The 12886-nt window shown below is 46.3% G+C and overlaps 1 protein-coding gene across 1 annotated transcript in view; it reads right to left on the minus strand.

Annotated features, from left to right (window-relative positions):
• Nucleotides 1-12886, minus strand: part of LOC140393469 (uncharacterized) — a 470641-nt gene that overhangs the window by 11946 nt on the left and 445809 nt on the right. The window contains exons 194-196 of the mRNA XM_072479798.1: nt 11266-11456; nt 9989-10079; nt 2570-2687 (exon numbers count right to left, since the gene is read on the minus strand). Coding sequence (XP_072335899.1) covers nt 2570-2687; nt 9989-10079; nt 11266-11456 — 400 coding nt within the window. The remainder of the gene's footprint in view (nt 1-2569; nt 2688-9988; nt 10080-11265; nt 11457-12886) is intronic.

A 12886-nucleotide genomic window follows, 5' to 3' on the forward strand; every position in this document is an offset into this window, starting at 1 on the left:
GGGCACATTACAAGAAGGAAAACTGAACAGGGATGATAGTCAGTAATGGAAACCAATTGAATTTCCTTACAGTGCTGTGTTATTGTAATTCAATATGCCCAGCGCAATAGCAGCAAAATCTAAGCTCTAGATATCGATTTTCCTATTGATTGGGAACATACATTTGAGATGTGAATTGATGAAGAGCAGCTATCAATCAACATTGCCATTTCTCTTCGATATGCCATCAACCTTCAACATGGGTAGGGAAAAGAATTCAAAGAAAATTCAAATCACGCAAAGCAGCAGCATCACGGTGAGCAGAAAGCCATACCACGACAGGATCAGCCAGTAAAGGGAGGGGTGAAACCTGGGGCAGCAGTCAAGGACAGTTCTCAATAAAGGGCAAATCAGGAGCTATGGGATGGAAACTTCTCACTGGAAGAACAAAGAATAAACGGAGAAAGACGTTCTTGAATTGAGAAGTATTAAACCACTGAATGGGAAGGTATTGTGGTGCAGTGGGTTATGTCCCTGCCTCTGAGCCATAAGCTCCAGCTTTGACTCCCACCCCAGGATCTCATGGCCAAGGAAGCTATGTTCATAACACGGTCAAGCAGGTTGAGTGTCAACCTGCAAAAATCCTTCCAAACATGCTGATGGGGAGTGGTAAGAGTAGGGGAGACGCCTGGTCAGCATGCGGAATGATGCCTCTGAAGTTATAAACCTTTGGCGACAGACTAGCGACCTGTTCCGGGAATTATTAGCTATGGAAACAAAAATGAAATGAAATGAAAATGGCTTATTGTCACAAGTAGGCTTCAAATGAAGTTACTGTGAAAAGTCCTTAGTCGCCACATTCCGGCGCCTGTTCAGGGAGGCTGGTATGGGAATTGAACCATGCTGCTGGCCTGCCTTGGTCTGCTTTAAAAGCCAGCGATTTAGCCCTGTGCTGAACCAGCCCCTGTGTGAGAGGTGCAAGAAGAGAAAGAATAAACCACTGAATGCTTCATGATTATTGAAATAAACATAATTTAAAAGTGAATAGGGAAATATTTATAAAATTGGGGAATATGGGGCGTCATTCTCCGAACCCCCGCCGGGTCGGAGAATGGCCGTTGGCCGCCGTGAATCCCGCCCCCGCCCCCGCCGAAGTCTCCGCTCCCGGAGATTGGGCGGGGGGCGGGAATCCGGCCGCGCCGGTTGGCGGGACCCCCCGCTGGATTCTCCAGCCCGGATGGGCCGAAGTCCCGCCCAGGAATTGCCTGTCCCGCCGACGTAAATCAAACCTGGTATTTACCGGCAGGACCAGGCGGTGTGGGTGGGCTCCGGGGTCCTGGGGGGGGGGGGGGTGCGGGGCGATCTGACCCCGGGGGGTGCCCCCACGGTGGCCTGGCCCGCGATCGGGGCCCACCGATCCGCGGGTGGGCCTGTGCCGTGGGGGCACTCTTTCCCTTCCGCCTCCGCTACGGCCTCCACCATGGCGGAGGCGGAAGAGACTCTCCCCACTGCGCATGCGCGGGAAACTGACAGCGGCCGCTGACGCTCCCGCGCATGCGCTGGGAAACTGACAGCGGCCACTGACGCTCCCGCGCATGCGCCGCATTTCCGCGCCAGCTGGCGGGGCAACAAACGCCATTTCCGCCAGCTGGCGGGGCGGAAATCCCTCCGGCGTCGGCCTAGCCCCTCAATGTTGGGGCTAGGCCGCCAAAGATGCGGAGCCTTCCGCACCTTTGGGCCGACGCGATGCCCGTCTGATTGGCGCCGGCTTTGGCGCCAGTCGGCGGGCATCCCGCCGTTGGGGGAGAATTTTGCCCATGGCTTTATTGCGGGAATGGCAGAAATGGAGAAGACACAGTATAATCATCTGGTGGAAAAGTGGCCCCCTCCCTATGCTGTAATTTCTACAATTCCATGAAAATTCTCTTTTATCAAATTAGAGTCTAGTGACTATTTAGAAATGTTGTTGATGTGCTGAGTGTAGGACAATGTGCCCTATATATAGCATGCCAAACCCAAGCTCGCCTTAGGGCGGCACGGTAGCACAGTGATTAGCACTGTTGCTTCACAGCGCCAGGGTCCCAGGTTTGATTCCTGACTTGGGTCACTGTCTGTGCGGAATCTGCACGTTCTCCCTGTGTCTGCGTGGGTTTCTTCTGGGTGCTCCGGTTTCCTCTCACAACTCCCGAAAGACGTGCTTGTTAGGTAATTTGGACATTCTGAATTCTCCCTCTGTGTACCTGAACAGGCGCCGGAGTGTGGTGCCTAGGGGCTTTTCACTGTAGCTTCATTGCAGTGTTAATGTAAGGCTACTTGTGACAATAAAGATTATTATTATTAGTGCAACCTCTCCATTTTGTTCAGGTCAGTATGTAATTGTTGGTTTTGGCGTGTCAAGTCCAAGTGCAGATCAACTTTGACTGAGGCTACCAGTTCAGAGTTGTCAACCCCACAAGGAATCCAATTTTGCAAGCGAGATACAATAACAAGTAAATTATTGTATCAGAAGTAATAATGATAAGAAGGTCAAGTGATTAAACCTGCAAGGATACTTCCAACCAGAAAATGGCAACACTACATGATTACGTACCAGTTGCACGTTTTGATCTTGAAGTTAAGAACAGTTGAGAGAGTAAATTTCGTTGATTTTGGATTTGGAATCTAGATTGTCTCCTCATGTACGGTCTCAAGCCTTCTAAAATGACATCCTGTGGTGGGAAAGAGACCATTATAACAATAGAAAATTGCTGCCTTCAGAAAAATCTTTAAATATGTCAATAAAGTTTATATTTATCAGAGCACCTAAAATGTTTTTAAAATGTCTAAAATTTCCCTTAATGCATATCCATTGGCTAAATTTTACAGGGGGAGTATGGTTTATCCACGAACCCCGCCCCACTTCCCCAGGAAATACCATCGGTTCTGAACGGACCATTTTTAAACAAGTGATAACACGCTAACAGAGACATAAAGACTTAAACAAACAGTGAGTTGGACTTGCAGCCCTCAGTGGGAGGAAGTCCCATCCTCAACAGCTACTGGGGAAATGGACTGGCTGGCTGCTCTTGCAGTCCCAGCAGCGCCAACAGAGATTGCTTGGATTCAAAAAAGTCCTCGGCATGAAGATCAGTGGTGTCTGGACCCAGCTAAAGCCTGAGCTTTTTCTGACAGGGAAGGGATCGGGCATCATAGAGAGCTGGTGGTGGGGTGGAGGAAGATGGGTTTTGCAGGTGGGCAAGGAGGAACAAACGGAGGTAATCATGCGCACGGGGCACACCATGAATGTTGTACTCTCCTTTCCTGCATTATCAATGGTAGTTCAAAAAAACTTTGACTGAGGCTACCAGTTCAGAATTGTCAACCCCACAAGGAATCCAAATTTGTGAGCGAGATACAATAACAAGTAAATTATCGTTTCAGAAGTAATATGATAAGAAGGTCAAGTGATTAAACCTGCAAGAATACTTCCAACCAGAAATGGCAACACCACATGATTACGTACCAGTTGCACATTTTGATCTTGAAGTTAAGAACAGTTGAGAGAGTAAATTTTGTTGATTTTGGATTTGGAATCTAGATTGTCTCCTCACGTACAGTCTCAAGCCTTCTAAAATGACATCCTGTGGCGGGAAAATTACCTGGGTCCCGCCAGCCACTGCCTGGTGTTTCACTGCAATGGAAGTTTCTGCCCTGTCACTGTAATTTTGCTAGAAGTGCCGGAGAAATCTCAATTTGTGGCACAAATAGGGTTGACACCATACTTTGAAAAGTAAAAGGGGAAGCAAGCAGCTCCAAGGAGGTTCTCAGCCACCATGATTTCCTGACTTTACCATTCTGGACCTGTTCTGTGTAATATCCCAACAATAAAATGGCTTGTACTTCCATTGTCTCTTATATCCTGCAGAGAGGCCTGCATGTTCTCTCCCGAGTTGGGTGTGCAGGTTCAGGAAATTGTCCAACTCCTAAACCCAACTTGGGAGAAACCTGCTGAAATGGACAATTTTGTCTAGGGCTGTAGGTGATAACTGAAGTCGGGCTCGCCACCCCCAATAAACAGTTTAGAGGCAGTGAAGTGCTGAGATGGGCTAGTTAAATGTTCTGGGACGGCGTCTTGAGTTATCATAAAAAGTAAGGGCCTCTAGGCCTCACTCCTCCTCAACTTACCACACACTTTCCATGCCTCATCAATGGCAATTCATGCCACTTCTTACCCCCATGATCCCTCATATACTCCATGCCAACCTATTCATCCATACCCACGCCATGGATCCTCATACCATCTATTAAAACCAATGTTCCTCTACCCAGACCCCATGGATCTTAATTTCTTCCATGTAGACTCCGCTATTGAGAAAAACTCTAATTGAAAAAGTCCCATTCAGTACATTTAAGTCCCTTCTAATATTTAATTTCTCATTTAAAAAAACCATTAACAATCCCAAAAGACAACGGGACCTCTCTAAAGAGGCACTTGACCTCTCCATATAACCCCAGTTGGTTTAACATTTTCCTTAAATTTGTAAAGCCGCAAGTCATGTTTCAGAGATCTGGGTGATGAAAATAGTTTCTGAGTCAAGGCAGCTGCACATTTAATGCCTTTCTGCCTCCATGAAACATGGATGTGTGAAGTACGCCTGTCTTCTGCACCCATTCCTCTCTACTTCAGCCCCTGGTGAAAATGGTGCCACGTACATGGGAAGACTTCCAGATTTGGGGATCCAGTGCCATTTTGCATTAGCCCTTCCATCTCTGCCAAAATGTGGCCCATAGAGATTCTCAGCCTGTGCTAAAGAGCAGACACCTCTATCAGCAATTTACACTGCCCATTTATCTAGTGCAATAATGTGACAACAAATAGGGAGAAAGCTAAAATATCAATGGATTTCTGGAAAACTCAAGTTTTGGGCTGTGTTCATTAATGTAACTAGCATCTGATGACTGTCATGAGAAAAGTGGAAAATATTACAATGGAATCGCTATTAGTCATCAGACTAAAGTGACTCCCTTTTTGCCTAATGGGCATAGGAATTAGCAGATAATAGCTATATCCTCATTTTCCTTCTGGTCCTGATACAATTACTACATTAGTCCTAGTGTAAGATTTTGATAATTCTACTAATTTTAGAAACTGCAAATTCTTTTTTTTTTAAATTTAGAGTTCCCAATTATTTTTTTCCAATTGAGGGGCAATTTAGCGTGACTAATCCACCTACTCTGCATATCTTTGAGTTGTGGGGTGGGGGTGAGACCCACGCAGACACGGGGAGAATGTGCAAACTCCACACGGACAGTGACCCAGGGCCAGGATTCGAACCTGGGTCCTCGGTGCCAGCGTACCACCCTAGAAACTGCACTATCTATGGATTTTATTCTGTAAGCAGTTTAAAATTAAGTGGTTCACTTGGGACTTATTGTTAAGACATTTAACAGTCAAGATAGTTGGGGAAACAGACGTTTGTGGAAAAAAAAAATTGTTTTATTGTTTCACAAGCTGAAGTTGTCTTAATAGCCAAAATATGACTAGGTGTTTGTTTTCAAATCAGATTGAAGAAATGGCTTAAGCAGCCTGAATTTAGGACGAAACAAACCATGCATTACATTAATGGATCTGTTGCAGAGAGGAAACCTTTATTCTTTGATATTATGATAAGAAGTGGTCTGAACTGTTGATTTTAATAGTTTTAGTGTGGGGCCTGGGTTAAGGTATATTAACAAGAGAATGCGACCATTTGTGGCATCTCTGAATCTGGAAGGAAATGTACATTTGTGACAGACTGTAAACTTCTGGAGTTTATGACACATAAGGCAGGGGTTATTGCAAAGGTGGTGTGACATGAGATGATTTGCAGCCTGTAGCCAATATGAGGAGTGAATTTAGACTATCTCCAAAAAAGTACAATCACTTCAAAGACAAAGAAGAGAGACATCGCCTGTGCTGACAACACCAAGATTTCCTTGGATCTTGACAGATGAAAACGTCTGAGTTGTCTTTACTGCTTGTTGTTAAGAATATATAAAATCTTGCTAAATAAATTCGACTTGGTTCATAAATACTAGTTATTTGTACCTTGTTGGTCAAGTACAATTGAGGACGCTAGCGTTAGAAATTAAAAATTTGGACTATAACGAGGACCCTGGTGTTATAAATTAAAAATTTGGACCGTAAGAGTTTATTTTAATTGGAAGGGTTTTATACCTCAAAACCATAAATCTTACACTAGGCACAGACATAGGTTGAAATTCTCCGGCCATTCGCTGGGGCCGGGAATTCTCTGGTCCCATCGGTATTGCGCCCCCGCCTGCATGTTTCCCGGCGCTGTGGGGTGGCTTCAATGGGATTACCCATTGGCAGAGAATCCCGCTGGCAGCTTATGGCATGGTGCTGAGAAACATGCAGCTGGCGAACTAGAGAATCCAGCAATGAAGAGAAGCACAATATAAATAATAATCAAGCAAATGTTAGCAGGCTGTGCAATGAAGTGAGACACCCAGGACTCTGGTTGGCAAATCATCAGGAAGGCAAATAACTAGAGTGTGGTAAATGCAGATTCCAGTGGGCGGCACTGAAGGCAGTTATTAGGGGAAACTCATTTCAATTTGGGCCCATAAGGAGAAGGCTGAACGGGTGGAGCTGGACAAGCTGGTAGGCGAAATTTAACAGGTGGACAGGAGGTATGCGGAGTCTCCGGGTGACGGGCTTCTGAAGGAGCGTCACAGACTACAACTGGAATTTGGGCTCCTGTCCACAGGTAAGGCGGAGCGGCAGCTGAGGAGGGTGAAGGGGGCGGTGTATGAATATGGGAAAAAGCCAGCAGGATGCTGGCGCATCAGCTGAGGAAACAGGAGGCGGCGAGAGAGATTGGGAAAGTAAAAAATACAGGGGGGAAGGTGGTGGTGGATCCGGCAGGGATGAACGATGTGTTTTGGGAATTTTACAGTAGATTATATAAATCTGAACCCCCGGCCGGGTAGCAGGGTATGAAGCGATTCGTGGGGGGGGGGGCTGGAGGTCCTGAGGATAGAGGAGGAGTTGGTGGAAGGCTTGGGAGCCCCAATTGGTCTTGGGGAGGTTATAGATGGGTTGGGGGCGATGCAATCGGGTAAGGCCCTGGGACCTGATGGACACCCGGTTGAGTTCTATAAAAGTTTTCCGGGTTGCTGGGGCCACTCCTGGTGAAGTCTTTGAATGAGTCTAAGGAGTTGGGAGTGCTCCCCCCAACGTTATCGCAGGCATCGATTTCCCTTATTTTGAGGCGGGATAAAGATCCGGAGAGTTGTGGGTTATATTGTGGCCAATCTCCCTTTTAAATGTAGATGTGAAATTGCTGGCAAAGATCTTGGCCACGCGCAGAGAGGATTGTGTCCCGGGGGGTAATAGGGGAGGACCAGACAGGATTTGTGAAGGGACGTTACCTGACGTCCATGTGGTAGTCTGTGTAGAGGTATTACGGTACCTGGTAATGCTGGAACATCATTGGTAGATATTGTATGTTTCGCATTGGTCAAGCTATATGGTAGCTCCGCCCTGCAAGGCAGGGTATAAGAGCCCGTGCCACCCCAGCAGCCTTCATTCTGTACCTGAGCTGCTGGGGGAAACATCTAGCTTATTAAAGCCTTTAGTTGGACTACAACCTCGCTTTAGTGGTCATTGATCATGCATCAGTCCAATACTAGACGGCTCCTAAACGTGATAATGATGCCAGCGGAGTGGCACGAGATCGAGGTGGTGACGGCCATGGATGCAGAAAAAGCCTTTGATTGGGTAGAATGGAAATACCTGTGGGATGTCCTGGGAAGGTTTGGGTTCGGGCAGGGATTTGTGGACTGGGTCCGGCTGCTTTATCAGGCACCGGTGGCGAATGTAAGGACCAACTGGTTTCGATCAGAGTATTTTAGTCTGTGCAGGGGCACAAGGCAGGGGTGTCCACTCTCCCCACTACTGTTTGCCCTGGCCATAGAGCCTTTGGCAGTGGCGCTTAGGTCATAGAACATTTGGCGGGGGATAGTGAGAGGGGGTGTGGAGTATAGGGTCTCGCTCTATGCGGACGATTTGCTTATTTACATAACAGATCCGTTGGGGGGAATTGCAGGAATTATGGGAATACTGGAAGAATTTAGTCGGTTCTCAGGATACAAATTAAACATGAGCAAGAGCGAAGTCTTCGCGATCCAGACAAGGGGGCAGGAGAGGAGACTGAGGGAGATGCCGTTTAAAGTGGTGGGAAGGAGTTTTAGGTACCTGGGGATTCAGGTGGCAAGGGACTGGGGTCAGCTCCATAAGTTAAATTTGGGCAGGGGGATCGAGCAAATGAAAGGGGACTTCTGCAGGTGGGACGTGCTCCTGTTGTCTTTGGCAAGGAGGGTACAGACTGTGAAGATTACAGTCCTCCCGAGATTGCTGTTTGTATTTCAGTGTCTCCCAATCTTCATCCCCAAGGCATTTTTCAGGAAGATGAACGCGGCGATCTTGGGTTTTATATGGGCAGGGAAGGCCCGGAGGGTGAAGAAGGTCCTTCTGGAACGGGGGCGCAGGGAGGGTGGCTTGGCCCTTCCGAACGTTATTAATTAGTATAAGGCGGCTAATATATCGATGGTTAGGAAGTGGGGGAGGATTTGGTGTGGGAGCGAGTGGAGGCAGCATCTTGTAAGGGCACGAGTCTGGAGGCTCTGTTAACAGCACCTCTGCCGTTCTCGCCACCTCGGTACTCCACAAGCCCAGTGGTCATGGCAGCTCTGAGTGTGGGGGGGCAATGGAGGCAGCACATGAGACTGGAGGGGGTGTCGGCGTGGTCACCGGTTTGCTCCGGGGGGGCTGGGCAGGGGCTTTAGGAGGTGGCAGCAGGCAAGGATTGAGAGATTTGGGAATCTCTTCATCGAGGAGGTTTTCCCGAGCCTGGAGGAGCTAGAGGAGGAGTTCGAGTTGCTGGTTGGCAACGGACTTTGGTACCTGCAGGTGCGGGATTCGTCTGTTGGCAGGTTCCAGGCTTTTCTCTCCTCGCCATAATGGGACTACAGGATAAGGTGATGTCAAAAACAGGGGTTGGGGAGGGGAGGGTCTCGGAAATATATAAGGAATTGATGGAGTGGGAAGGGGTCCCAATTGGGGAGGTGAAGAGGAGGTGGGAGGACGAATTGGGAGGGGGGAGGAGTTGGAAGTCGGACTATGGGAAAAGGCCCTGAGGAGAGTCAATTCATCCTCGTTGTGTGCCAGGCTTAGCCTGATCCAGTTCAAGGGGATCCACAGGGCGCATATGACTGTGGCCCGGATGAGTAGGTGTTTTGAGGAGATGGAGGACAGATATGGGCGGTGTGGGAGATGTCCGGCGGATCATGAACATATGTTTTTGGGGGGGGGGGGGGGGGCGGCGAGGCCGACGTTTTGACCTTTGCCTCCTTGGTGGCCTGGAGACGGATTTTGCTGGGATGGAGGGACTCGGAGCCTCCAAAGTCAGGAGTCGGGTGAGTGACATGGCAGAGTTTCTCAGACTAGAGAAGATTAAGTTTGTCTTAATGGGGTTCAATTCAGGGGTTCGCTCGGAGATGGCAGCCGTTCATCAACTTCTTTAAGGAAAACTGACCGTCAGCAGAAGAGGGTGGGGAAAGGGAGTGGGGTGGGGGGGGGAGGGTGGGGGGGGAAGAAATGGAGGCATGGCAGTGAAGAATACGGGTCGGGAATTAAATATATGGATAGTCAGGAGGTAGGTAGGGCGGGGGGGGGGGGGGGGGGGGAGTGGGAGTTCGGTATGTTATTGTGAGGTTGTTGCGTGTGTCCGACCACTCGGTTGTTTAGAGTGTTAAAATGACAAATGCTTCAATAAAATGTTTTCTAAAACAATGCAGATTCCAGCACACCAACATATTGTAAATCAGCTCATTAAAATACCAGGAGCTAGATATTATTTATACTAGGGCTTAGCACATTGGTGCCAGCAAGCACTATTGTCAGGTATTACAATATAAGTGTTAATCCATTTAATAGAATTTCCAAGCTTTTTAAATGGTTTTATACCGTGCTGACTTTATTCCATGTACTTCTATTCACAGCAAACACAAGTGCATCCAAATTTCTCAGTGTGGATTTTGTCCATGTGGAGGGATCACTGAAGAAAAATATTTATAAATGTGTTAGTTACCGTACAATTAAGATAGTGTTTGCAATTAATACAATATAGTTTATTTAAAGAATACAGGCACAATAGAACAAAACTGTATGAAACTTAGATATTCATGTTCCTGTTCCATAGGATCCCGACAGTGCAAAAGGAGGCCATTCAGCCCATCAAGTCGCCACCAATGGTCTGAAAGTACATTGTAACATTTCACTTGAATTTCAAATTGAAGTCAAATACTTCGAGCTAAAATTAAAATATTTTCTCCTGTAATTAACTATATTTACTCGAATATAGGTGGTTCATTTTAAATGTGGTGTGCAGACTATGTTGCAAATATAATGCAATTATTTTGCCAGGGCCCACTTTCCCCCACCATATGCCCGTAATCCCACCTAACATGCACATCTTTGGTCACTAAGGGGCAATTTAGCATGGCTAATCCAACTAATCTGCATGTCTTTGAACACTAAGCGGCAATTTAGCATGGCCAATCCATCTAACCTGCACGTCTTTACCTTTTCTGAGTTACCAAGCCAGGGCTCAGAGTGTGGGTCAGGGGCGAACCCCTAATCCAGCTCCTCGCCTGCTCCAAAAAACTAATTCAAATTGAATCCAATTCAAGAGAGACATACCAGATCTGAACCAAAGGCTCAATCTACAGACACTTAATCTTAGCCAAAAGGCCGAGAAGCGATAGACTGTGGGAGGAAACAGGAGCACGTGGAGGAAACCCACGTAGACACGAGGGGAATGTGCAAATGCCACACAGACAGTCACCCAAGGCTAGAATTGAACTCGGGTCCCTGGTGTTGTGAGGCAGCAGTGCTAACCATTGTGCCACCGTGTTGCATTACACTGTTAAAGCCACATTTATTTGAATATGATACAAAGGAACTTATTGCATGTTATAATAAAATGTCACAATCCTCATAATACAATGGCAATTATACAATTTCTGTAACTTGAATGAAGCCTATATTATATACAATCTATCCCTCTTAGTGCATTCATTTATAATCTTAATAAAAATTAACACTAAATTCCCACTTCTTTGTACTATCAGTGTTTATTGGACTATTTATGTTCAGTGCATAAATTACTTTGAAAGGGAGAACACATATTTAGGTTGTTTCTATTAGTGTCACCTGCCATGTGAAATAAATGGGAAACTTACCCAAATGGGAGGAGGTCTTTATTGTTCAGCTGGAAGTTAATACCATTCTGTTGCTTGGGTGTAAAATCAGTACAATCTTTCAATGCCTCTAATATAGAAATATCAGCATTTGTGATGTCTCCTTGATAGTCGCAGATCAAGTTATTCAATATTGTCACATCACGCTTTGACAGATTTTTATTGGAAAGTTTCTAAAAATAAGAATAAGTGTAAAATGATGAGTAAGTGAGCAGTATTTTTAGTTTATGTTCCTTTTCTTTAATCTCAAAGTCTGCTTAGATTTTCCTGTGCTATTCATAAGGTTCGAATCCCAGCCCTGGGTCACTGTCCATGTGGAGTTTGCACATTCTCCCTGTGTCTGCATGGGTTTCACCCTCACAACCCAAAAATGTGCAGGTTAGGTGGTTTGGCCACACTAAATTGCCCATTAATTGGAAAAAAAATAATTAGGTTCTCAAAATTTATAAAACAAAAAGAAAAAAAGAAGACCATCCAAAGAAACATACCACACAGAAGGGCGAGAGGTCTTGCCGGTTGGAGGACTCGGATTTGGTTTGAAACATTGGCCGAGCAAATTGTGTCCCAGTATGGGTCCATGTCATATGTGGTGAATGTGAATGGTAGGACCATCAAAAATCATATTGATCATTTGAGGAGCTGGGGGGCAGTGACCCGCACTCAAGAACAGTCAGGACCCACTAGTGTCATCGACACTCCTGTGAATGTTCCTGGGCAGAGGGAGCAGAGAACTCCCGAATAAGCCCAGCCAGCTGAGCAGATGGGAGCTGGAGAGACCAGTTGCCCCACAGAGGCGGTAGCTCCTCTTGAACTGTCGACTGCCGCCGACAACATGACTACCGTGGAGGCTGTTGAGCCAGTGCGGGAACTACGGAGATCTGGGAGCCCTCGTATGTCCCTTGACAGACTGACTTTTTGATGAGCTCTCTCTTCCCTGATGTTCTTTCCATGTATATTTAACCTATTCAGAGTGATGTCTGGTATGTGACCTGCTCGGGGCCAATCGCATGGAAACGTGTGACCACCCCCCGCCAATAGCGGGTTAGCGGGGGGCCCTGGGAGCAGGGTCCTGGGCAGTGTAGGCCCCGAAGCCAGAGAGCTAAGACCCATCCTAGAACATTCTGTGCCTGTATGCATACCTGTCTTTGTAACCACTGGAAGCCTCCAGAGTGTTGTCTCGAGCCAGCACAATAACCTTTTAATTTGAATGCTACAACTATCCCGATTTGAATGTGCCACTTGTTGCAAACATAAATTTTTTTTTAAATGAAGATTAATTGCATGTTTTCGAAGTGCCAGGAAAAGTAAGTTAATTTGTCAGTTACAGACTAACTATAAATCTACCTACTTCACATATAAGCAAATGATGACCTGGACTTTCCAATGGTAACGTCACCAATAATCTTTTTATAAATAGGTCAGTTATTGACTTCACAATTCCAAAATGTAAGCCATTAACTAGAAATTCCACACATAATTATTAACTGTAAACCAGTAAGTATTTAAATCCCTACTCAATAATCAGATATGGAATTGTATTACTGGTGACACTAACTGAGAAACACTTCACAGTATTATGTTACAAACATTTACAAGCAAGGAA

The sequence above is a fragment of the Scyliorhinus torazame genome, chromosome 17 (assembly GCF_047496885.1).
Source record: "Scyliorhinus torazame isolate Kashiwa2021f chromosome 17, sScyTor2.1, whole genome shotgun sequence".
Taxonomy (NCBI): Eukaryota; Metazoa; Chordata; class Chondrichthyes; order Carcharhiniformes; family Scyliorhinidae; genus Scyliorhinus; species Scyliorhinus torazame.